Source organism: Mytilus galloprovincialis, chromosome 10 (genome assembly GCF_965363235.1).
Source record: "Mytilus galloprovincialis chromosome 10, xbMytGall1.hap1.1, whole genome shotgun sequence".
In the NCBI taxonomy this organism is placed as follows: Eukaryota; Metazoa; Mollusca; class Bivalvia; order Mytilida; family Mytilidae; genus Mytilus; species Mytilus galloprovincialis.
The window spans coordinates 19668419-19692730 of record NC_134847.1 but is presented as its reverse complement, the minus strand read 5'-3'; the positions used below and the strand labels follow the sequence as shown (position 1 = coordinate 19692730).

Sequence of the window (24312 nt, the reverse complement as noted above, 5' to 3'; positions counted from 1 at the left end):
CCCCCCCCCCCCGTTCTATTTTTAGCCATGTCAACCATCTTTATTAGTGGGCAGGGTCATCGGACACATTTTTTAAACTACATACCCTAATGATGATTGTGGACAAGTTTGGTTAAATTTGTCTCAGTAGTTTCAGAGGAGAAGATTTTTGTAAAAGTTTACAAAAATATACGTAAAATTGTTAAAAATTGTCTATCAAGGGAATAACTCCTTCAAGGGTCAACTGATCATTTTGGTCATGTTGACTTATTTGTAGATCTTACTTTGCTGAACATTATTGCTGTTTACAGTTTATCTCTATCTATAATAATATTTTAAATAATAACCAATTCAGGGGCAGCAACCAAACAACGGGTTGTCCCATTCATCAAAAATTTCAGGGTAGATAGATCTTGTTTGGTTGGCCAGGACACTTGACTCATTTTTTAAACTAGATACCCCAATGATGATTGTGGTCAAGTTTGGTTAAATTTTGCCCAATAGTTTCAGAGGAGAAGATTTTTGTAAAAGTTAACGACGACAGATGATGGAGACAGACAACGACGGAAGCCAAGTGATGAGAAAAGCTCATTTGGCCCTTAGGGCCAGGTGAGCTAAAAATGAATTATTCTAATCAAAATATAAATATGAAAGCAAAATATATTTATATTTGCTTGGAATAATTCATTTTTGTTTCTCATAGTAAATGACTATGGTACTGAAGATTCCCCTAAGTCTCCAGTCATTGGCTAAGGAGTGTGTAGATGGGACATGTCAGAGGCCTTTTTGCAATGAAAAAGCAAAAACAAAGTCAAAGGTGCCAAAATGTCATGAAAAAGGTAAAATAAAAAATGGTCAATACTCAACAGCTGATTAGATTGGAGGAAGGTTTTGATAAAGAACAGCCAGATATATGGATGCTAATATAAAATTGTTTGTTCATCCACTGATGCTGTATGGAATTTGCTCATTGTTGAAGCCATATTACAGAGACCTATAGTTGCTAAATTCTATGTCATTTGGTCTGGTGGAAACCTGACTCATTGGAAATCATATCCCATTTTCTTATTTAAATATTTAATTTAATTTTGGATTATTTAATCCCAGATTTTTGCAGTTATGATGAATGCTATAATTATAACATTGTTAAAATATTTAATACATTGTACAACTCATTAAAAATGTGTTTATATAAATTAATTAACATGAAATGCATAAAATGTGTATTGTTGTTTTAATAAATGTTGTTTCACACATTTCTTTATGAATCTTTTTGTTAATAATGAGGAATACTGTTCATGTATAAATTTTCCCCTCATACATTGCTTTTTATGAATTTCATATCAATTTGTCTCGGTATAGAATAGTCTTAGGAATGTTTAAAATTTGGGTTGCATCACTTTATGTCTGAAACTGCAACATTCCAACATCAACAAGTTTCTTTATTTTCTTTTTCTTCTCACTGTCAGCATCTAATAACATCCTAAAATTAATAACAGAAAATACATGTTAAACTTTATTTTCTTATATAAAGATTTACAAAAAAATATATATAAAACTAGCTTGTGATCTTTTATTCATAAAAGAAAGAGTGAAAGATACTAATAGGATATTTAAAACTCATAGTGGGTCTCATTGGGGTCTAAGCGTGACGTGGGATTGCTGATTTTTTGTAAGCGTGACGCGTGAAAGTCAAATTATTGTGTCATGAAAACGGGAAATGAGGTCTAGCGGGACCTGGGAAATGACAAAAAAATGAGAATTGCTTAGGTACATAGTGTAAGCAGGATACGGGAATCTGACAAAACAGTAAGCGGGATCCAGGATCGGAACCTCCCAATGAGACCCCCCCTCATAAATTGAAGGCTTACTAACAATATCATGGTAATAAACAGCTACACAAAGCTGAAAGCCTGAAAGCATTTTTCAGTTAGTGTCTCAAAACTGAAAAATCCTCCTTTATAATGAATAAAAAAATCCCCCTTTTTTTCAATGAATAAAACCTAATAACTGGCAAACGTAAAATCTAAAATTTATAAAAAATTTAAAAAGAGCTCATATTAATAGATATAAAACAAGAATGTGTCCCCAGTACACTGATGCCCCATCCACGTTATCATTTATATGTTCACTGGACCGTGAAAATGGAAGAAAATCTCTAATTTTGCATTAAAATTATAAAAGATCATTATAAATTATGTCACATATCATAGGGAACATGTGTACTAAGTTTCAAGTTGATTGGACTTTTCTGTTTATTGTAGACTGTGTTGAAAGCTTAAAAAGTTTTGTTCTATTCAAATACGAGTCTTGTTATAGTTGTAAAACATAGACTAAGACCTCACTCTCCCTTAAAAATCAAAACTGAATTAACCCAAATAGCTCATCAATTAAATATATTTCACTTCACCTTTGTCCACTCCCTGGGTCATTTCTTAAAACATGAAATAGATTTTGTATCCAAGGATCCATTAGCACGTCCATCACATCTGGTTGAGATAAAATATCTTGCATTTTATTCTCATCTTCTGCAGTAGCTTGTTTTGGATTAGTTGAACTTCTAACAGACATGTCAGCGCCACCTTGTGACTGTCTTGTAAGGATTGTCCCCCTTTGTGAAGCAGACGGCGGGTTTGTAGGGACGTATTTATTACTGTCTGCAGGATCTATTTCCTCTATAATCTTGGGTGATGGTTTTTGTGGTGCTGGTGTCTTTTCTTCTGTTTTGCCGCCATCTTTGTCAGCAATGTTTGTGAAATGATTTCCTATAAAATAAAGACATCCAAGAATCATAAACTGTTATCACAGAGATACGTCTCGCTTTTTTTAATTTCGACAATGCAAATGTTGAAATTAAAATAGCAACACTTTAACATGTAATTTTTCAACTATTCAAAGTCAATGAACCATGACTGAAGGTAAATGGCTAAAAAATCTGCATGGAAATGAGATGTGCCAATGCTAATACAACTGCATACCAAATACTATTGACTTATCATAAGTAGTTCCCTTTATACATACCTAAACACAAACATACATGTAAACCAAGCAAAATTTCAAAGTCAATAAACCATAACTGAGGGAACAGGGTCAAATAATCTCCATGGTAATGAGATGTGCCAATGCTAACACAACCGCATATCAAATATCAAAGACCTACCACTATTGATCCACCATAAACCGACCAAATCCCAAACTAATACGTGAAAACTAAGCAAAAGTTTCAAAGTCAAAAGACCATGACTGAGGGGGCAGGGCCAAATAATCTCAAATAATGGAAATGAGATATGCCAATGCTTATGCAACTGCATACGAATTATCATTAACTTAACACTACTTGGTCCCCATAAACTGACCTAATCACAATTAAACTAATACCTGAATACTAAGCAAAAATTTCACAGCCAATAGACCATTACTGAGAGAGCGGGACCAAATAATCTCCATAAAAATGAGATATGCCAATGCTTATAAAACTGCATACCAATTATCACTCACTTACCACTAGTGGTTCCTCATAAACTGACCTAATCACAAACTAATACATGAAAAATAAGCAAAATTTCAAAGTCAGTAGACCATTACATAGGAGAGAGAATATTAACATACAAAGGAAATGAATGGTTTTACATTTTTGGATTCAGTTTCTAATAAATTACATTGGTTAAATGAAATACTGTAAGGGGAGTTAATTTCGTAATTCTTTGGCATAATTTTTTAGTCTTAGAATCAAATTCTTACAATACTATTGGACTCTTTTTAATAAGAATTTGAGAATTTTTCAATTTTTGCATCACAAAGACCAGCAAATAATAAGTTTTTAATGAAATAAACAAACATTGATGCTTTAAAGCAATTCAATTGTGATACTTTCTCACTATCTTCTTTTGTTTTTTGCCCACAACACAAAAATCAGGTTAAAAAAAAAAAGACGACTATTAAAGTAAAATGTTTATGTTTTAGTAGTTTCTCTTGCTGTACCTTTTCACTTTTCAAAGTGTCTCTTTAGGTTTTACAGTTTTCAAGGAAAGGACAGAACAGTAGACAAACATGCAAAAAAATGGTAAAAATTGTAAGTAAAGAGCAAAACTCCAATAAAGAGTGTACTGAAGATTTCAGCTGCTCAACTTATTCGTAGATTTTGTCTTGCTGACCATTGAATCTAATGCTATTAACAGTTTCTCTATTTTTATTAATAATTTCCAAATAATACATGTAGGCAAAATAGATGAACAATTGGTAAAATTAAAGAACCTTTGTGAGCACACTCGCATACCCCACAACCGACATTGTCACTGAGCAAACAAAATTGACCAGATTCTTAAAACCTCAATCCTACAAAAGTCAACTTAAAATTTTTTTATTTGAATATGCACATCTACATTTTATGTGCTTATTATCTACAAAGCTTCATGAAATTCTTTTGTGTTATTTCAGAGGAGTTGTGATGACAAACTGTTGCAGTACCAGTGTTCTAGCCAGGATTTGAAAAGGTCAGGGTGTTAGTCAGAAAAAGGGCAATTTTATGCATGAATGTCATTGAAAAAGGGCAATTTTACCCATAAATTTATATCATTGAAAAAAAGGGAATTATTTCAGCCTCATAATTAATTAGCACATAATTTTTATTATGCATTATTTAAGAATAAGAATTAATATGCATTATTAAAACCAGACTTGGGGTCAATTACATTGGAATGTAATTAATTAAATTACACATTACATTGCAAAAATGATCAATTACATCAATTACACATTACACTGTTTTTGAAATGTAATTAATTAAATTACAATTACTTTACTAAAGTAATTAATTGAATTACACATTACATTTCGTCATGGTATTTTTTAACAATATTATACATGTATAAATAATGCATGTGTAAAATATTCATGTAAGCATAGTTTAAGCGTTGCATTTGATAATCATTAGCTATTTTAATGTTTTGTCATTTAGTCTGCATCTCTCTTGTCTGAACATTTTGACATCAATTCTAAATAGCTTTTCGACAGGAGCTAATGTGACAGATATTGGTTGATCAGAACATAAAGTTCAATTATCAGAAGATCATCATATTGAAAGGAGGGGGAATTGGTTCCTATTAACTTGCCAATACATCAAGGGGTATTTTGACATCTCAGAAATAAAGTCGTTCAAATTAAACATAATATAAATAAAGATATTATACATAAATCATAAATATTTTAATTTTTTTACATTAAAAAGTGTGCTAGTCACAATATTGAAAATATTTTTTAGTACAAATAATGTATGTATAATGTCTTAATATTAGCAATATTTTGCTAATTAGATAAAAATACATGTAACAGTGGCATTGCCCCTGGACATTTTAATCTGATTAATTGCTGTTTGTTTTTACAGCTGTTAATTTTTATCTCTATAATCCTTTTGTGTATACTTATTTGACAAAATGATTGTGTGCAGTGATTTTAAATTCTAAATGAACTGTCTAAGAAAGATTTTTCGCAGTGACACTTTTTTTTCTTTTTTGTTTAACAAGGTGATTAATTACTTTAACTTATCAATATATTTAGTTAAAAGATCTTTCTTAAAAATTGAACACTAACATATGATTCTCACAATTTTTTTAATTTATAATTAAATAATAATTATTAAAAAAAAACATCTGCAGGTCAAATAAATATTAATATACATTTATGTAACTTCAGTATAAATTATAGACTTCATATAATGAAAAAGTATGTGATATCAATATTTGAAAAACAAGTATTGTAAATTATTTACAATTTATATTATTAAACACAAATCCTTATCTTTAACACCATAAAAGTATATGTAATTGAAATGTAATTCATAAGTAATTGAGAATTACATGCTTTTTTCAATGTTATTAATTAAATTACCATTACATGTAATTTAAAAAATGCTCAATTACACATTACATTCAATTACATGGAAAATTGTAATGCATTACACTTAATTACAATTACATTTTCAATTACCCCATCCCTGATTAAAACATCTTTAAACTTTTGTCTAATAATGTATATGAAGCTATCTGGTTGATTCTGTTACTATACCACTCTGTGAATCAAATTTCAAAACTAGGAATTCTTCATCAATTCATGGAAGTAAACATGCAAAATATAATTTTCAAAATATTTATTTTTGAAGTGTATTCAAGTGAAAATAATTTAAATTATTATTCTAATTATTAGAATCTAATATGCATTTGCATTCAATTTGTTTTATTTTTAATCTTTTTACGAAAAGAACCATAATTTAATTAATATATTGCGAACAGGTGATGAATAAGGGGAAGTAATTAAATTGTTTTTCAAACTTTTTTGAAATACACAAATTATTTATGAACTTAAGCTAAGGTAATTGGTGTTAATTAACACTGTGTTTGACACCAAAGCCGTCAGGTAAAGCCATACACTTAATGGGTCACTTAATTTGACAGCTTGCACAGGTAGCTGAACTTCCTGTTCATGGAACAATTACGATTTTACCAGTATTTTAAAGGCAGAAATTAAAAATGAAGATTTTTTTGGTGATAAAAACAGCAAGGCGTCTGAGGAATGACAGAAAAAAGGCATAGGCGTCAATAAAAAAAGACAGGCGCTGCCCCTGTTCAAACTTTGTAACTAGAACACTGGGTACATTTAGACATAAATTTAAAGTTCAACAGGGCATAACTCCTATTAGTCCTAGTAAAAAAAATTGAATCCCAATTTCCAGTTATTATGCATGTCTACATATACATGTAGTATGTCCTAATTATCGAAATAGTTTCATATAATAATGTTGTGAGGATTCAGAAAAGTTGTCATTTATAACAAGAACAGGACTGACGGAATGACGAACTGGTCGAAAGGCTTACAAGACGTACAGAATTGTATGTAAATTTCCTCTTTGCTCTTCTGATGTTGAGTATTGAACAAAAAAGTCAGCTAAACTAAGCAATTTGAAATACTATGTCATTTTGCTTTGTGATACTCTTGCAATTCGATTGTCTTACCCATAAGTCCACAAAACTGCATAAATGCATCTTGTGTTTCTTTATCATTTTTATATCTTTCCATAGCAGCAGTAGGGTTTCTCTGAAACATATCCACAGCCTCCATAAATCTAGGATCTTGTAGTTTCTTTAGAAGTGTTTCATTTTTTTCTACCTTACTTAGTAAATCATCTGTCATCCATTCATCTGTCGAAAGACAATAATGTTATTAGATGTGATCATTCATACCTTTATAGTATACAGTTTAAAATGCTAACCAGATGCTCCGCAGGGCACAGCTTTATACGACCGCAGAGTTCGAACCCTGAACATTGGGGCAAGTATGGACACAACATTCAAGCTTGATACAGCTCTGAATTTGGATTGTGATTAAATAGTTGACACAACACAGGTTTCTGACACATAATGAATATGGTCTAAGAACTTAAACTTAAAAACTTTAAATTTTAAATTGGACATTACCTATTATGGTCCAATATCCAAAATCTAAATACATAGTTAGATTCAGCAAATCAAAGAACCCCAAGAATTCAATTTTTGATGAAATCAAATAAAGTTCATTTTTGGACCCTTTAGACCTCAATGTGGACCAATCTGATAAACGGGCCCAATAATCAAAAATCTAAATACATGGTTAGATTAAGCATATATCAAAGTCTTAGGTCTGAGACCACAATTATTTCGTAGTGCATTTCCTTTAGAACATAAATGAAAATTAAAAAAAAATCCCACCTGTGCTTTCTCAATGAAATTTTTACACTGTGTTGTACTACTTTTGGGACAAATTATATCAAAATTATAGAAAACTTCATCAGCTCTAACTAAAAATATGGACAATTTTCTGTTAAGGGCGTCTGGAAATCTTTCGGCAGCTTCCGAAGTGCTAATTTTAAACCTTTTTCAGCTGGACCAAATCACTACTTTCCTTTCAAATTCTGGATCCAAATTTTTTTAGTGTAATTTCACCCTTCTACCTGCAATTTGAGGCATGGAGAAATGAATTTGAAAGGGGTATAAAAAAAAAATTGGCAAGTAACCCACTGTCAACACTAGGGACTATATTTGTGGACAACGAAAATCAAGGGACGACAATTGTGGTCTCGAACCTAATAGGATAGAAAAATCCTAATAAAACTTGGTATGATCAAAGCTTAATAAGTTATAACACTGCTTACAAAGTTTCATAACAAAAGGATATATATTATAGACAGTATGTTAAATTCTATACTCAACTTTGCGTGTTAAATTTTGACGTTAAAATTGAAAAATTTCAACTATCAACATTTGGGGCTTTTAAAATTTAAATATTGCAAATAAATACTTTTTAAATGTCTTAATATTTCAATTATCATGTACTAAAAGGAATAGAGTACTCATATTGAGGCTTTAAGAAATAAAATATTGAGTTTTTTTTTTTTCATTTCTATACTCATGTGACATGATACAACAAATCTGAGCACAAAAAGACTCTTGCAATTAACTTTTCTTGCAGACAGTTTGTTCTGATACAAAGATTTTTTGCCTTTTTAGTGAAAAACTTGCATGCAATTTTAGCCTCAACAGGCTTATATTTGGACCACTTGCTATCCTACAGAAGCAAAGACAGATATTATGTGAAATGAAACAGCTCCAATAGACAGTGCTTTTTATACAAATTTAGTGAGGTGTTTATTATGGACTTCAACTTTTATGTACCAAACTCCCCACTTTTGAAATCATCCAAATAGGGCATTAGACAAGGGTCATTTATTCAACACATTTTGCACATATTGTCTGAGATAATCTTCTTTTCTGTAGATTCAGAGTTCATAAATAAGTAATAGAACTAGATAAAGGCATAGAAACACAAATATTGACACATGAAAACCTGTCAGATAAAAAGTCAGGATGCCATGTATGCATCAACATTGAAAAAGCTATAAAATGCCTATTTTGACCATAAAATGCCAAAATTGGTCATTTTTGCAGAAATTCTATAAAATAAAAGTTTAAATCCTTTAGTTTCATGCTATTTGACAAATTGACACCATCAAATCATTTAAGGAAGTTGCCAAAGTACAGATTCTATATTTACAGATTTCACCTCTTAATAGAACCCCATATATACAATTTTTGTTGAAATCAAACAAAGTTTAATTTTGGACCGCAATTTGGACCAACTTGAAAACTGGGCCTATAATCAAAAATCAAAGAACCCCAAGAATTAAATTTTTGTCAAAATCAAACTTAGTTTAATTTTGGACCCTTTGGACCTTAATGTAGACCAATTTGAAAATGGGACCAAAAATTAAGAATCTACATACACAGTAAGATTCGGCATATCTAAGAACCCCAATTATTCAATTTTTGATGAATTCAAACAAAGTTTAATTTTGGACCCTTTGGGCCCCTTATTCCTAAAATGTTGAGACCAAAACTCCCAAAATCAATCCCAACCTTCCTTTTATGGTCATAAACCTTGTGTTTATATTTCATAGATTTCTATTTACTTATACTTAAGTTATGGTGCAAAAACCAAGAAAAATGCTTATTTGGGCCCCTTTTTGGCCCCTAATTCCTAAACTGTTCGGACCTCAACTCCCAAAACCAATCCCAACCTTCCTTTTGTGTTCCTAAACCTTGTGTTTAAATTTCATAGATTTCTATTTACTTATACTAAAGTTATAGTGCAAAAACTAAAAGTCTTCGGACGCCGACGATGACGCCAACGTGATACCAATATACGACCAAAAAATTTTCAATTTTTGCGGTTGTAAAAAAACAGTTTTGCAAGTTTTATTCATGTCTCATGTATTCAAAAGCATTTGTCAAATTTTTTACAGGGTTGTCCTGTATTTTCGATAGGTTAAAAATGGATAGATGCAAGGTTTAAAAACTTTAAATGTTGTGTTATTTTAGAAGAACTCTAAAAGACCTAATCACTGTTTGTGATTCTGTGACACCTGAACTATTGAAGATATATTGTTACATTTAATTGACCTATAGTATCAAACAACAAACTTTTTCACTTTGATGTCAGAATTTACTCTTGTTGCTTCAACATGTCTTGTCAGTGTAAATTAAATGGTAAACAAAATAGCAAATGGGTGAATGGAAGTCAATAGATCTTTCAAAATATTCTCTTTTTTATTTAACAATGATGCAAATAATGTACTTACAAGTATTTTATATAAAAACTAAGAAATACAAAACTTTGCACTGCTGGTAATTATAAGACAGATCACCATTAAAAATTAAAACTAGGAAAACCCAGGATAGTAACCTATAAACAAAATATTTTAAAGCCATGCAATTTTTGTTACAGTTTCATCTATATATTTCTCCAATTCTCTGACATTTTAACCTTTTCTGGACCCATAGTATAAAAAAAACGTGTGTTTGCCAATTATCTAAGAAGATTTGCTGTGTTGATAGGTTATATCCTTTATCAGCTCACTGGGTGAATCAAAATTGTGCTAACAGATGTTAAGAGAAATTAACAACTTTGTGAAATGCAGAAGGCACTTCAAATGTTCAAGGGGAAAATCATTTATCAAAATTGTAATTTCATTTCACAATCATAAAGGAAACATATTCTTACATAGTCACTAGTGGACTATCTGATTTATCCATTGGTACCAGAGTCTATAAGAATATGTAAATGTATGTTAATTGGAGCATGTCCAAACCAGATGCTCCGCAGGGCGCAGCTTTATACGACCGCAGAGGTTGAACCCTGAACGGTTGGGGCAAGTATGGACACAACATTCAAGCTGGATTCAACTCTAAATTTGGATTGTGATTAAATAGTTGACACAGCATAGGTTTCTGACACAGAATGAATGTGTTCTAATGAACTTAAAATTTTTGTTTTGCCTTTGAGAAATTCACTATGCAGGTTTTTTTGCTGTTGAATATATTTTTCACATCCCCCTTTCCCTTATTCCAAAACTGATCTCAATTCAAATTTCTAATGGAGTTTGCAACAATAACTACTCATTTAAATACATCATAAAATATTAAAATGTAAAAAAAGTGCTTGTTACCACTGAATGGTAAAGATTGTTTTAATTTATCAGTTGGTAGTAAAAGTGAATATACATTGTATTTGTATAAAACAATGATTTAAGTTGATTCAACTACTATTCTGGACAAAGAAAGATAACTCCAATTAAAAAATTTCTTGCTATTGCACAATATTGTGCAATTAGATATTTCTTGCTATTGCGCAATACTGTGCAATTGAAAATACTTGCTATTGCACAATACTGTGCAATTGAAGATTTCTTGCTATTGTGCAATACTGTGCAATGGAAAATTTCTTGCTATTGCACAATACTGTGCAATTGAAGATTTCTTGCTATTGCTGAATACTGTGCAATTGAAAATTTCTTGCTATTGCACAATACTTAATATAATAATTTTGGATCCTGATTTGGACCAACTTGAAAACTGGGCCCATAATAAAAAAATCAAAGTACATGTTTAGATTCAGCATATCAAAGAAGCCCAAGAATTAAATTTTTGTTAAAATCAAACTTAGTTTAATTTTGGACCCTTTGGACTTTAATATAGACCAATTTGAAAACGGGACCAACAATTAAGAATCTACATACACAGTTAGATTTGGCATATCAAAGAACCCCAATTATTCAATTTTTGATGAAATCAAACAAAGTTTAATTCTGGACCCCGATTTGGACCAACTTGAAAACTGGGCCAATAATTAAAAATCTAAGTACATTTTTAGATTCAGCATATCAAAGAACCCCAAGGATTCAATTTTTGTTAAAATCAAACTAAGTTTCATTTTGGACCCTTTGGACCTTAATGTAGACCACTTTGAAAACGGGACCAAAAATTAAGAATCTACATACACAGTTAGATTCAGCATATCAAAGAACCCCAATTATTCAATTTTTGATTAAATCAAACAAAGTTTAATGTTGAACCCTTTGGGCCCTTATTCCTAAACTGTTGGGACCAAAACTCCCAAAATCAATTCCAACCTTCCTTTTATGGTTATAAACCTTGTGTTTAAATTTCATAGATTTCTATTTACTTATACTAAAGTTATGGTGCGAAAACCAAGAAAAATGCTTATTTGGGCCCCTTTTTGGCCCCTTATTCCTAAACTGTTTGAACCTCAACTCCCAAAATCAATCCCAATCTTCCTTTTGTGGTCATAGACCTTGTGTTTAAATTTCATTGATTTCTATTTACTTATACTAAAGTTATTGTGCGAAAACCAAGAATAATGCTTATTTTGGCCCTTTTTTGGCCCCTAATTCTTAAACTATTGGAACCAAAACTCCCAAAATCAATCCCAACCTTTCTTTTGTGGTCATAAACCTTGTGTCAAAATTTCATAGATTTCTATTTACTTAAACTAAAGTTATAGTGCGAAAACCAAGAAAATGCTTATTTGGGCCCTTTTTGGCCCCTAATTCCTAAACTGTTGGGACCTAAACTCCCAAAATCAATCCCAACCTTTCTTTTGTGGTCATAAACCTTATGTTAAAATTTCATAGATTTCTATTCACTTTTACTAAAGTTAGAGTGCGAAAACTAAAAGTATTCAGACGACGACGCAGACGACAACGCCAACGTGATAGCAATATACGACGAAAAATTTTTCAAATTTTGCGGTCATATAAAAACTAACCTTTCTTGCTTGTTATGGTATCACTCATAGCTTGCTGTACTTCATCAAGTTTTAATGATTCCTCATTTTTCTTTACATAGGGTACAGATGCTTCCTTTGTTTTTTCTTGTGATGGTTTGGGTTGTGATGAGCCTCCACCAAACATGAACCCTTTTTTCATTCCTCCAAAGCCAGAGGATGATTGTGAAAATGCTGCTGATGGTTTTGGGTTTGGTTTTGGTTCTGTGTTTTCAAGTTTAGATTGGATTTGTGCTGGTTTATTGGCAGGAGCCATGTTTTTGTCTGATACTGTACAGTGTCCATTTGAAACGGTTTTCTAAAATATAAAAATATAATTCTTTAATCATTAATACATATTTTACATATGCTGTACTTAAGGATTAAGGAGGCTCAAGGGTATAAAAATTTCAGAAAAAAAAATAAATATTTTTTTCCATTACACATTATATATATTTTACTTTATAAGTTGTTACTTTATCATAAGGTAAAAAAATCATTAAGAAATTTAATCCGTTTTGGCTCCAGATGACCTTTAAAATGTATATATCTTTGAAAAGGCTCCAAATTATCTCCCTTTGGTGCAAAAATGCCAAAAATGAAATATCTTTTTTAACTAATCGGTGACCTATATTTTTATTTTCAAATAAGCTGTACTAAAACTAAACTATCGTAAAATTTGAGCGATTTCTGGAATTTAGTTATTTTTTTATTTCAATATTACCTTTATTTCTCCTATTAGTTCAACAGAAAAAAGTATCTTTAAAAAAGTGTATGCTTCGCATTCCTTTCAAAGGCAGATTGTGAGTGTATGAACAGTGACCCCATTTTTTTTATTTTATTTTTCTATTAAGTATAAGACAAAGTTAATTTACAGAAAAATAAAGCGAAATCCTATATAAGAAAAAAAAATTATTGATGACTGATATTGTCCTAATGAATTTCAGTACAATTTTTTGTGACATCAATTGAAATTATCTCCCTTATATTGACATGATAAAAATACAAAAAAAAAATTAGGTGCTTTATAGTCCTAATATTTGAATTTGTAATAAACAAAATCAGGATAAGTTCATTACACAGTGTGCAATTGTATTTCCTAATACAACTTCATTTGACCTGATAAATCCTCATATTAGGACAACTGCACACTGTGACAGGATTCAATAAACATTGATTTATTTTTTTTAAACTGACTTCAAAGATGTTTGGTTGATTTCATTGCAAAATATTATAAATGCATTTGCAAAAATATTGGAGCAAATTTTACAATTAAGTAATTTACTCACATTCCAATATAAATACTTTTTGAAGTAAAACAAGAACAGGATGCATGAATTTCATCAACATCCCTATGTAAATATGCTTGGGTAATTGTCATACCTTTTCTGTTTTAACTTGGTTCTGTGAAGATGTCTTTGTTCTTTTTTCTTTTATTATCTGAACTTTCTGTAACAAATCAGACATGTCCTCCAAGGGAGGGACATCTGTAACAATAAACAAAATAACATTATTTCAACATTAAAAAGCATTTTAAAGATAATTGTATTCAAGCTCTATTATGGTTTTCCTGTTTGCATTGTATAATACTAGTCATTTTGGGGCCCTTTACAGCTTGCTGTACTTGTGAGCTAAGGCTCTGTGTTGAAAGCCATACTTAAACACATAATTGTTAACTTTTTCGCATTGTGACTTGGATGAAGAGTTGTCTCATTGGCACTTATACCACATCTTTCTTATGTATGTCTAACACTACATGTATTCCACCAAATACAGCCTTTTTTGCTAATGTGTAAATAAGTTTGTTTTTACTATCACATTTTTTATCTGTACAGCAACGTTTGCTTTGTTTTTGTGAATATTTTTGTTTGACCAAAAGTGGCAGAATAATCAGAAATGATGGCGGCCACCAAACATCCAAATAGCAGAGGGATATTTCAACAAGATTGTCTTATTTCCTGTTAAAATTTATTTGACAACCAGGTGCTCCGCAGGGCGCAGCTTTATACGACCGCAGAGGTCGAACCCTGAACAGTTGGGGCAAGTATGGACAAAACATACAAGCATGATACAGCTCTGAATTTGGATTGTGATCAAATTTTTGACATTACATGTTTTTTTTTTACACAAAACAAATGCCAAGATTTTACAAATCAATTAAAGATTTCTTCTTCAAACTTTTTAAATCTAAAATTAAATAGTTGACACAGCATAGGTTTCTGACACAGAATGAATGTGGTCTAATGAACTTAAAAGGTTTTTTTTGCCTTTGAGCAAATCACTATGCTGTTGAATATTAATCCTCTCAAAAAAATGTTTGAAGAAATTTTCTTTTTATTTATGAAATCTGAAATGAGAAAAATTTAACCCCCCCCCCTTTTTTTTCACATCCCCGTTTCCCTTTTTCAAAACTGATATCAATTCAAATTTCTAATGGAGTTTGCAACAATAACTACTCATTTAAATACATCATAAAATATTAAGATGTAAAAAAACTGCTTGTTATCACTGAATGGTAAAGATTATTTAAATTTATCAGTTGGTAGTAAAAAGTGTATATACATAGTATATTGTATATAACAAAGATTTAAGTTGATTCTGGACAAAGAAAGATAACTCCAATTAAAAAAAATTCTTGCTATTGCACAAATAGGATATTTCTTGCTTACTATTCTGGACAAAGAAAGATAACTCTAATTAAAAAAAAATTTGCTATTTCACAATATTGTGCAATTAGATATTTCTTGCCATTGCACAATACTGTGCAATTGAAAAGACTTGCTATTGCACAATACTTAATATAATAATTTTAGATCCTGATTTGGACCAACTTGAAAACTGGGCCCATAATCAAAAATCTAAGTACATGTTTAGATTCAGCATATCAAAGAGGCCCAAGAATTCAATTTTTGTTAAAATCAAACTTAGTTTAATTTTGGACCCTTTGGACTTTAATGTAGAATTTGAAATTTGAAAACAGGACCAAAAATGAAGAATCTACATACACAGTTAGATTTGGCATATCAAAGAACCCCAAGGATTCAATTTTTGATGAAATCAAACAAAGTTTAATTTTGGACCCTTTGGACCTTAATGTAGACCAATTTGAAAACTGGACCAAAAAAACTTCAATAATCAAGAATCTAAGTACATTTTTAGATTCAACATATCAAAGAACCCAACCGATTCATTTTTTGTCAAAATCAAACTAAGTTTAATTTTGGACCCTTTGGACCTTAATGTAGACCAATTTGAAAACTGGACCAAAAAAACTTCAATAATCAAGAATCTAAGTACATTTTTAGATTCAACATATCAAAGAACCCAACCGATTCATTTTTTGTCAAAATCAAACTAAGTTTAATTTTGGACCCTTTGGACCTTAATGTAGACCAATTTGAAAACGGGACCAAAAGTTGAGAATCTACATATACAGTTAGATTCGGCATATCAAAGAACCCCAATTATTCAATTTTGATGAAATCAAACAAAGTTTAATTTTGGACCCTTTGGGCCCCTTTTTCCTAAACTGTTGGGACCAAAACTCCCAAAATCAATACCAACCTTCCTTTTATGGTCATAAGCCTTGTGTTTAAATTTCATAGATTTGTATTTACTTATACTAACATTATAGTGCGAAAACCAAGAAAAATGCTTATTTGGGTCCCTTTTTGGCCCCTAATTCCTAATCTGTTGGGTCCTAAACTCCCAAAATAAATACCAACCTTCCTTTTGTGGTCATAAACATTGTGTTTAAATTTCATAGATTTCCATTTACTTAACCTAAGGTTATTGTGCAAAAACCAAGAAAAATGCTTATTTGGGCCCTTTATTGGCCCCTTATTCCTAAACTATTGAAACCAAAACTCCCAAAATCAATCCCAATCTTTCTTTTGTGGTCATAAACCTTGTGTCAAAATTTCATAGATTTCTATTAACTTAAACTAAAGTTATGGTGCGAAAACCAAGAAAATGCTTATTTGGGCCCTTTTTGGCCCCTTATTCCTAAAATGTTGGGACCAAAACTCCCAAAATCAATACCAACCTTCCTTTTATGGTCATAAACCTTGTGTTAAAATTTCATAGATTTCTATTCACTTTTACTAAAGTTAGAGTGCGAAAACTAAAAGTATTCGGACGTCGGACGACGACGACGACGACGACGACGACGACGACGCAGACGCCAACGTGATAGCATTATACGACGAAAATTTTTTCAAAATTTGCGGTCGTATAAAAAGTAAAACTGAGAATTTCTTTAGGTAACTGGTACTGGACCAGTAAGACTTTTTTGAAAGCTGTAGGATTATGCCAAATTTATCATTAATGGATAGGATACATGTAGTACAAGTCAAATTATCATGGTGGTCAATTTTGCACTGGTCAAATAAGCACCTATTTAAAGTAATTTCTGCACATTTAGTTCATTTGGCACCAATTCTTTTTTAAATCTTTTTCTTCCCTTTCATTTGAGGTATGGGGAGAAGTTTTTGGGGTCTTTTTTTCAATATTTTTAAGGACAGTATGTACATTTGCAGAGGTTAGTTGAAAATATACATTTACTGTATCATAAAAAGAAAAAAAACACAGAAATGTACCTTTGTAATTAAGCAGTTATAAGAATACACAATCAAAAATGATCAGCTGTTTGCTATTGCTTAATCCATATACAAATGTATGACAATGTTAAAGACAAATTAAATCATTGTAATATAATCTAAATTAGTTTTTTTCCTGCATTTCCCATATACTTATTTTTATAAATATTGAATAATGCTGACACCAATTTTGTATGTTACAAGCTATAAAAAATAAGAAGCTGTGGTATGAGTGCACCTTGATTACAGCTCACAATAGCCCAGGCTGTATTGTTAGCAGGATTTTATAAGCCTAAGATTGGAAGAACTGATAGCCCATCAAAACTGACCTGCTAGCCTGAGTATGCCTTTTAATTTCAAACTTTTCTGCATAATACAATGAGTGAATATTAATGAGTTACATAAACTTGTTCAGTTTTATCTGTTGTTCTAACTTCATTTTTTGGACACAGAAAACATGGTCATTTGTCTTGTTGTATATTGTTTGTTCCCCCATATAAAGTAGAATTTTAAATAGCGTAATGGGGAAATTAACAGCATGATTCACAAATCATCGTCTAAGGGTTTACCATTAACAACAATAGACATTTCCCGGGGAAACCTTTTAGCCCATAGGATACTATAAATTTTCTCTTCAGCTTTTCCTAGTTGTATTTGGCATTATTGCAAGATGAATTTTCAGCCTCATTACTCCTTTCATCTCACTGTTTTGTTTTGCAACTAACAAATTTCCTGGGATGTCCTTACTAAAATATTTTGTAGCATCAATTAATACACCCACGCACCCACACTGGCCACAGCAATTTTCATAAGAAATAAAAAAAAAAAAAAATACCATTTGTATATACAATGTAATAATGCTATCATGTGGTAGTTGTTCGATGACACATTTGGTTTCAGGACAATAATTTTAGTTTAAGTAAATGTATCTCTCTGAAAATAGTTCCATATGATATCAGTTTATCACAAAGGGTGGTAATGGGGGTACCTTCATGACCAATAACGGTAAAAACTATTGCCAAATGACGATATTGGTAATTTTTGGTGCTAGTCCGAGATTACTCTTGACGTGTAACCGCTGTTTTGCCAGACAAGCTGGGGCTCTCGGACATTTAGATTACTTGCATAGTAAATGAACAAGGTGTCAGATTATGGTCATTTGCATAAATCATCACTTTTTTCCCCGTGGTCACGTGATAATCTTTGAGTCAAAATGCAGAAATCGATGGGTCACTGTGAAAACTGTTAAAATATGGAAAAATAAAGGGTGGTAGGTAGGTGAAGCTAACATAAATGAAGAGATAAATGAAAAATGAACAAATTGATACCCGATCAATATAATTCCAAGGCCATTAGTTTGCAACAGAAGCAATGAAGCATCTTTTTTGGACGGGCAAATATCCACTTTTTGATATGGGACGAGCTCTAGCTGATCATGCCACGGCCCCAGCTTGTCTGGCAAAACAGACGTTGAAAGTCAGAGTAATCTCGGACTATTTTGGTGCATGACGATAAAATATGCACTTTCTTTTAGAAGATAAAAAAATAGAATGATTTTGATGCATCACGTAAATTTTAATCCAAAAATAACTGACAATTATTTTTTGAGACCTCTAACGAATCACGATAAGGATATTTTGACGAAGCACGGTAAATTTATAATCAATTTGACGCTAAATGGTAGCCGAAAATAGCTGATTGACGCATGCTGGTAAAGGGCATTACTACCCTCACAGAGTCAGACAGTAGGCTGAGATGATCGAGTATGGGAGTTAACGTTTTAGTCACGTTCAAGAATTCTCAGATCTGCAGTGACATCACAACCATTAAGGTACAGTATTCGACAATCGATTGATACAATAACAATTGACTTTAAAACATCGATTGATACGATTGATACGATTGATCACGATTGATAACCAGTTTTCAATTCTATCAACTAACTAAAAAGTACAAACCATAGATCGTTACGATAGATACGATTGATTATATAATATCAACCCAATCAACTTAATACGATATACAAACACTTGATCGTAACAATCGATACAATTGATCACGATTGATTACCAAAAATCAACTCAATCAACTCAATACTAAATACGAACACTCGATCGTAACGATCGATACGATTGATCACGATTGATTTCCAAAAATCAACTCAATCAACTCAATACGAAATACAAACACTCAATCGTAACAATAAATACAATTGATTATCATATATCAACTCAATCAACTCAATACGAAATACAACGACTCGATCGTAACGATCGATACGATTGATTACCAAAAATCAACTCAATCAACTCAATACGAAATACAAACACTCAATCGTAACGATCGATACGATTGATAACAGTTGATTACCAAAAATCAACTCAATCAACTCAATACGAAATACAACGACTCGATCGTAACGATCGGTACGATTGATCACGATTAATTACCAAAAATCAACTCAATACGAAATACGAAATACAACGACTCGATCGTAACGATCGATACGATTGATCACGATTGATTACCAAAAATCAACTCAATCAACTCAATACGAAATACAAACACTCAATCGTAACGATCTATACGATTGATCACGATTGATTACCAAAAATCAACTCAATCAACTCAATACGAAATACAACGACTCGATCATAACGATCTATACGATTGATTACCAAAAATCAACTCAATCAACTCAATACGAAATACAAACACTCAATCGTAACGATCGATACGATTGATCACGATTGATTACCAAAAATCAACTCAATCAACTCAATACGAAATACAACGACTCGATCGTAACGATCGATACGATTGATCACGATTGATTACCAAAAATCAACTCAATCAACTCAATACGAAATACAACGACTCGATCGTAACGATCGATACGATTGATCACGATTGATTTCTAAAAATCAACTCAATCAACTCAATACGAAATACAAACACTCAATCGTAATGACTTTAATCTTAGAAATGGCCCAAATGGTCCAATGTTCAATTTTCGAATTAAAAGCGATGATTTTAGACATAAACACACAAAAAATTGTTTTTGCAATATTTCAGATTTTAAAAACGTATTTTTTTAACTAAAATTAAAAACAAATACTTACTTTAACGCAAAATGTTATACATTAGCATAGCTTGGTTAAAATGTTGCATATCTTTGAAAAAACTAATATTTAATTAGTATTTTTAAAATGGGGTCTCTATTCTAGATATTTTTTTCAACAAACATAATTTGTTACCTATGACCTTTTAAAGAGGATCTGGTAATTTTCCGAAAAATTAAGATTATTTTAATTATATGCATTAATGGTATTCCTCACTTTGTCTTATATATTACATTTTGTGATATATTACAGTTGAAAGGTGTGTATGGCTACTTATGCTGACTAGAATATAAATGTAATTCACGTTTTATACAAGGTATACACAGTTACAAGCTCAGTTTCCGATCGTGATCCTTGAAATACAAAAGATAAAGTTGATTGAGTTGATAAACTCTTAATCGATCGTAACGATTGAACACGATCGATACGATCGTGACCCTTGAAATAAAAAAAGATAGAGTTGATTGAGTTGATCAACTCTTAATCGATCGTAACGATTGAACACGATCGATACGATTGTGACCCTTGAAATATAAATGATAGAGTTGATTGAGTTGATCAACTCTTAATCGATCGTAACGATTGAACACGATCGATACGATCGTGACTCTTGAAATACAAAAGATAGAGTTGATTGAGTTGATCAACTCTTAATCGATCGTAACGATTGAATACGATCAATACGATTGTGACCCTTGAAATAAAAAAAAAGACAGAGTTGATTGAGTTGATCAACTCTTAATCGATCGTAACGATTGAACACGATTGAAACGATCGTGACCCTTGAAATACAAATGATAGAGTTGATTGAGTTGATCAACTCTTAATCGATCGTAACGATTGAACACTATCGATACGATTGTGACCCTTGAAATATAAATGATAGAGTTGATTGAGTTGATCAACTCTTAATCGATCGTAACGATTGAACACGATCGATACGATCGTGACCCTTGAAATACAAAATATAGAGTTGATTGAGTTGATCAACTCTTAATCGATCGTAACGATTGAACACGGTTGATACGATTGTGACCCTTGAAATAAAAAAAAGGACAGAGTTGATTGAGTGGATCAACTCTTAATCGATCGTAACGATTGAACACGATTGAAACGATCGTGACCCTTGAAATACTAATGATAGAGTTGATTGAGTTGATCAACTCTTAATCGATCGAAACGATTGAACACGGTTGATACCATTGTGACCCTTGAAATACAAAAGATAGAGTTGATTAACTCTTAATCGATCGTAACGATTGAATACGATCGATACGATTGTGACCCTTGAAATAAAAAAAGATAGAGTTGATTGAGTTGATCAACTCTTAATCGATCGTAACGATTGAACACGATTGATACGATCGTTACCCTTGAAATACAAAAGATATAGTTGATTGAGTTGATCAACTCTTAATCGATCGTAACAATTGAACACGATCTATACGATCGTGACCCTTGAAATACAAAAGATAGAGTTGATTGAGTTGATCAACTCTTAATCGATCGTAACGATTGAACACGATCGATACGATCGTGACACTTGAAATACAAAAGATAGAGTTGATTGAGTTGATCAACTCTTAATCGATCGTAACGATTGAACACGATCGATACGATCGTGACCCTTGAAATACAAAAGATAGAGTTGATTGAGTTGATCAACTCTTAATCGATCGTAACGATTGAACACGATCGTGACCCTTGAAATACAAAAGATAGAGTTGATTGAGTTGATCAACTCTTAATCGATCGTAACAATTGAACACGATCGATACGATCGTGACCCTTGAAATACAAAAGATAGAGTTGATTGAGTTGATCAACTCTTAATCGATCGTAACGATTGAACACGATCGATACGATCGTGACACTTGAAATACAAAAGATAGAGTTGATTGAGTTGATCAACTCTTAATCGATCGTAAAGATTGAACACGATCGATACGATCGTGACCCTTGAAATACAAAAGATAGAGTTGATTGAGTTGATCAACTCTTAATCGATCGTAACGATTGAACACGAACGTGACCCTTGAAATACAAAAGATAAAGTTGATTGAGTTGATCAACTCTTAATCGATCGTAACGATTGAATACAATTAACTTTAAAAATAAAGGATTGATTGAATAGATTCACTGAATTGACTACAAATGATAGTAATAAACTGACAACAATTGATTGATCCTACAGCAGAAGTCAATTGATTTGAATTGACTATACAATAGATAGTAATTTTTGTAAACTGTCTATTCAATCGATTGTCGAATACTGTACCTGTGTCACAACATGTAACTGACCAATCAATGATAGTCATTTGTGTTATGTAAACAATGTGATGCGGATAAGAATCCTCTAGATTCTCCATAGATTTTAATGCAAATTAGTTTAATTGATATTTATCGTTACCAGTTGAATATAGTTATTTTACTCTTTTAATATTGTTAAAGACACTATATTATATCTCCATTTTGATTTTTAACATACAATAACCTCTGGTTAAAAAATAATCGGCAATATAAATAATCAGTAATCAACTTGAAATAGATGAAAAATCTAGAGGATTCCTGTTGGCATCACCCTCTGAAAAATGTAAATGCCAGGATGTCCGGATCTGAGAATTAAGGTCAAACAAGATATTTCAGTAGAGAAAACTGCTATTTATTTGTTTGTTTAATCTCTCGATGTCTGGGTCAGTTAATAGGCGCGTAGCTACGTTTACGTCAAAACGCCCTGGCGTACACTTGAATTTTGTTTAAAAGATATTTATATCTAAATAAAATAAAAAGAAGTGACCAAAGCACATCAGCCATGCAATTTCAATAGCTAGTAATTTCGACTTAAAGTAACGAAATTTCCCTTTTTCAATGAAATGGTATTAAATTATATATATTTGTTTATTTTCTGTCAAGGTCTGAAATATGTGAATTCTAATCCCTTTGCTTTTCTTTAAAGCAATTCATTATCGTCATCATCTGCTGCAATTAATATGTGTATTGTGTTATTTTTCAAGCCTGAGACATTCGTGTCGCAAAAGCGAGATACAGCGATTCTAAACGTTAGCTGCCTCCATTATAAGGTTCAGTATGGGGTTAAAAAATAACTTTGATACAGTGTGGGGGTAGTTTGTAACACATCAATTACTTTGTCAAACCTTCATCGAACTTTATGAAAGTTTGGACAGAAGCTTTTTAATGATTATTGTCTAAAGCAAAATTTTGAAACTTGTTTTTTTTCGTTTTTCAGTATCATATATTGCCAGACAGACTTATTATTCCGCAATTAACAGACCGTTTGGATTTTTTTTTACATGATGAATTTATAACCCTTCATAGATTGACATGAAACTTGGCCATTTCAAGAAAAAACATCGAAAAATTGTTTTTTTTTAAATCCTCTAAAGAACTGAGAGAGGCCGGATTCAGCTTTGGTGGAGAGCAATCCCAGGCGTGAACCAGGGTTCCACAGAACCCTTTACGAATTCTAATAGAATGAATTAAACATAAAAAACGATCTCCTTCTCGATACCTCCCCCATTTTTGAACCCACTACCAGCAGGTGCTATGAAATGGACCCGCTTGGAACTCTAAGAACCCCTCGCTGAATTTCGGGCGTACACGTAAAAATGACCTAGGTACGCCACTGGTTAACAAACGATTTAAACAAGTATGGCGTCATTAGATACGCACCTGTTTCGTCGGCCATATTTTTGAGTTGTCGTTCGTAAATTACAGGTGATAAAATATGTTACAAATTTCAGATGAAAGGCTTCGAATTCAAAATATTAACTTCAAAAAGTAATTTAAATCATCAGATTTTGTTTGTTTGTTACTTTATTTGAAAAGAAAATGAATTGGTTAATTATATTGTTATAAAAAGAGTATGAAATTTATATTGCTGCAACATTTTTTAATCTCAACTCATTCAATCCATATTTTAAATGGTCGAAAAAGAAATACTTAAT

General features: G+C 31.6%; 1 protein-coding gene across 1 annotated transcript; it reads right to left on the bottom strand.

Moving 5' to 3' along the window:
* Window positions 1–1114: 1114 nt before the first annotated feature.
* LOC143049998 (uncharacterized) lies at window positions 1115–24147 on the bottom strand. Its single transcript, XM_076223786.1, has 6 exons — window positions 24038–24147; window positions 14011–14114; window positions 12631–12946; window positions 6987–7172; window positions 2390–2744; window positions 1115–1462 (listed from the first exon to the last, which is right to left on the bottom strand). The coding sequence occupies exons 1-6, from the start codon at window positions 24051–24053 to the stop codon at window positions 1381–1383; spliced, it is 1059 nt and encodes a 352-aa protein (XP_076079901.1). The 5' UTR covers window positions 24054–24147; the 3' UTR covers window positions 1115–1380.
* Window positions 24148–24312: the final 165 nt, after the last annotated feature.

Excerpts from the sequence above, each read along its gene's own strand:
- LOC143049998 (XM_076223786.1), bottom strand. Across the intron at positions 12,947-14,010 it reads ACCAAGTTAAAACAGAAAAG|AAAACCGTTTCAAATGGACA; the intron begins GTATGACAATTA and ends TTTATATTTTAG. Across the intron at positions 7,173-12,630 it reads TACCATAACAAGCAAGAAAG|ATGAATGGATGACAGATGAT; the intron begins GTTAGTTTTTAT and ends GTCTTTCGACAG.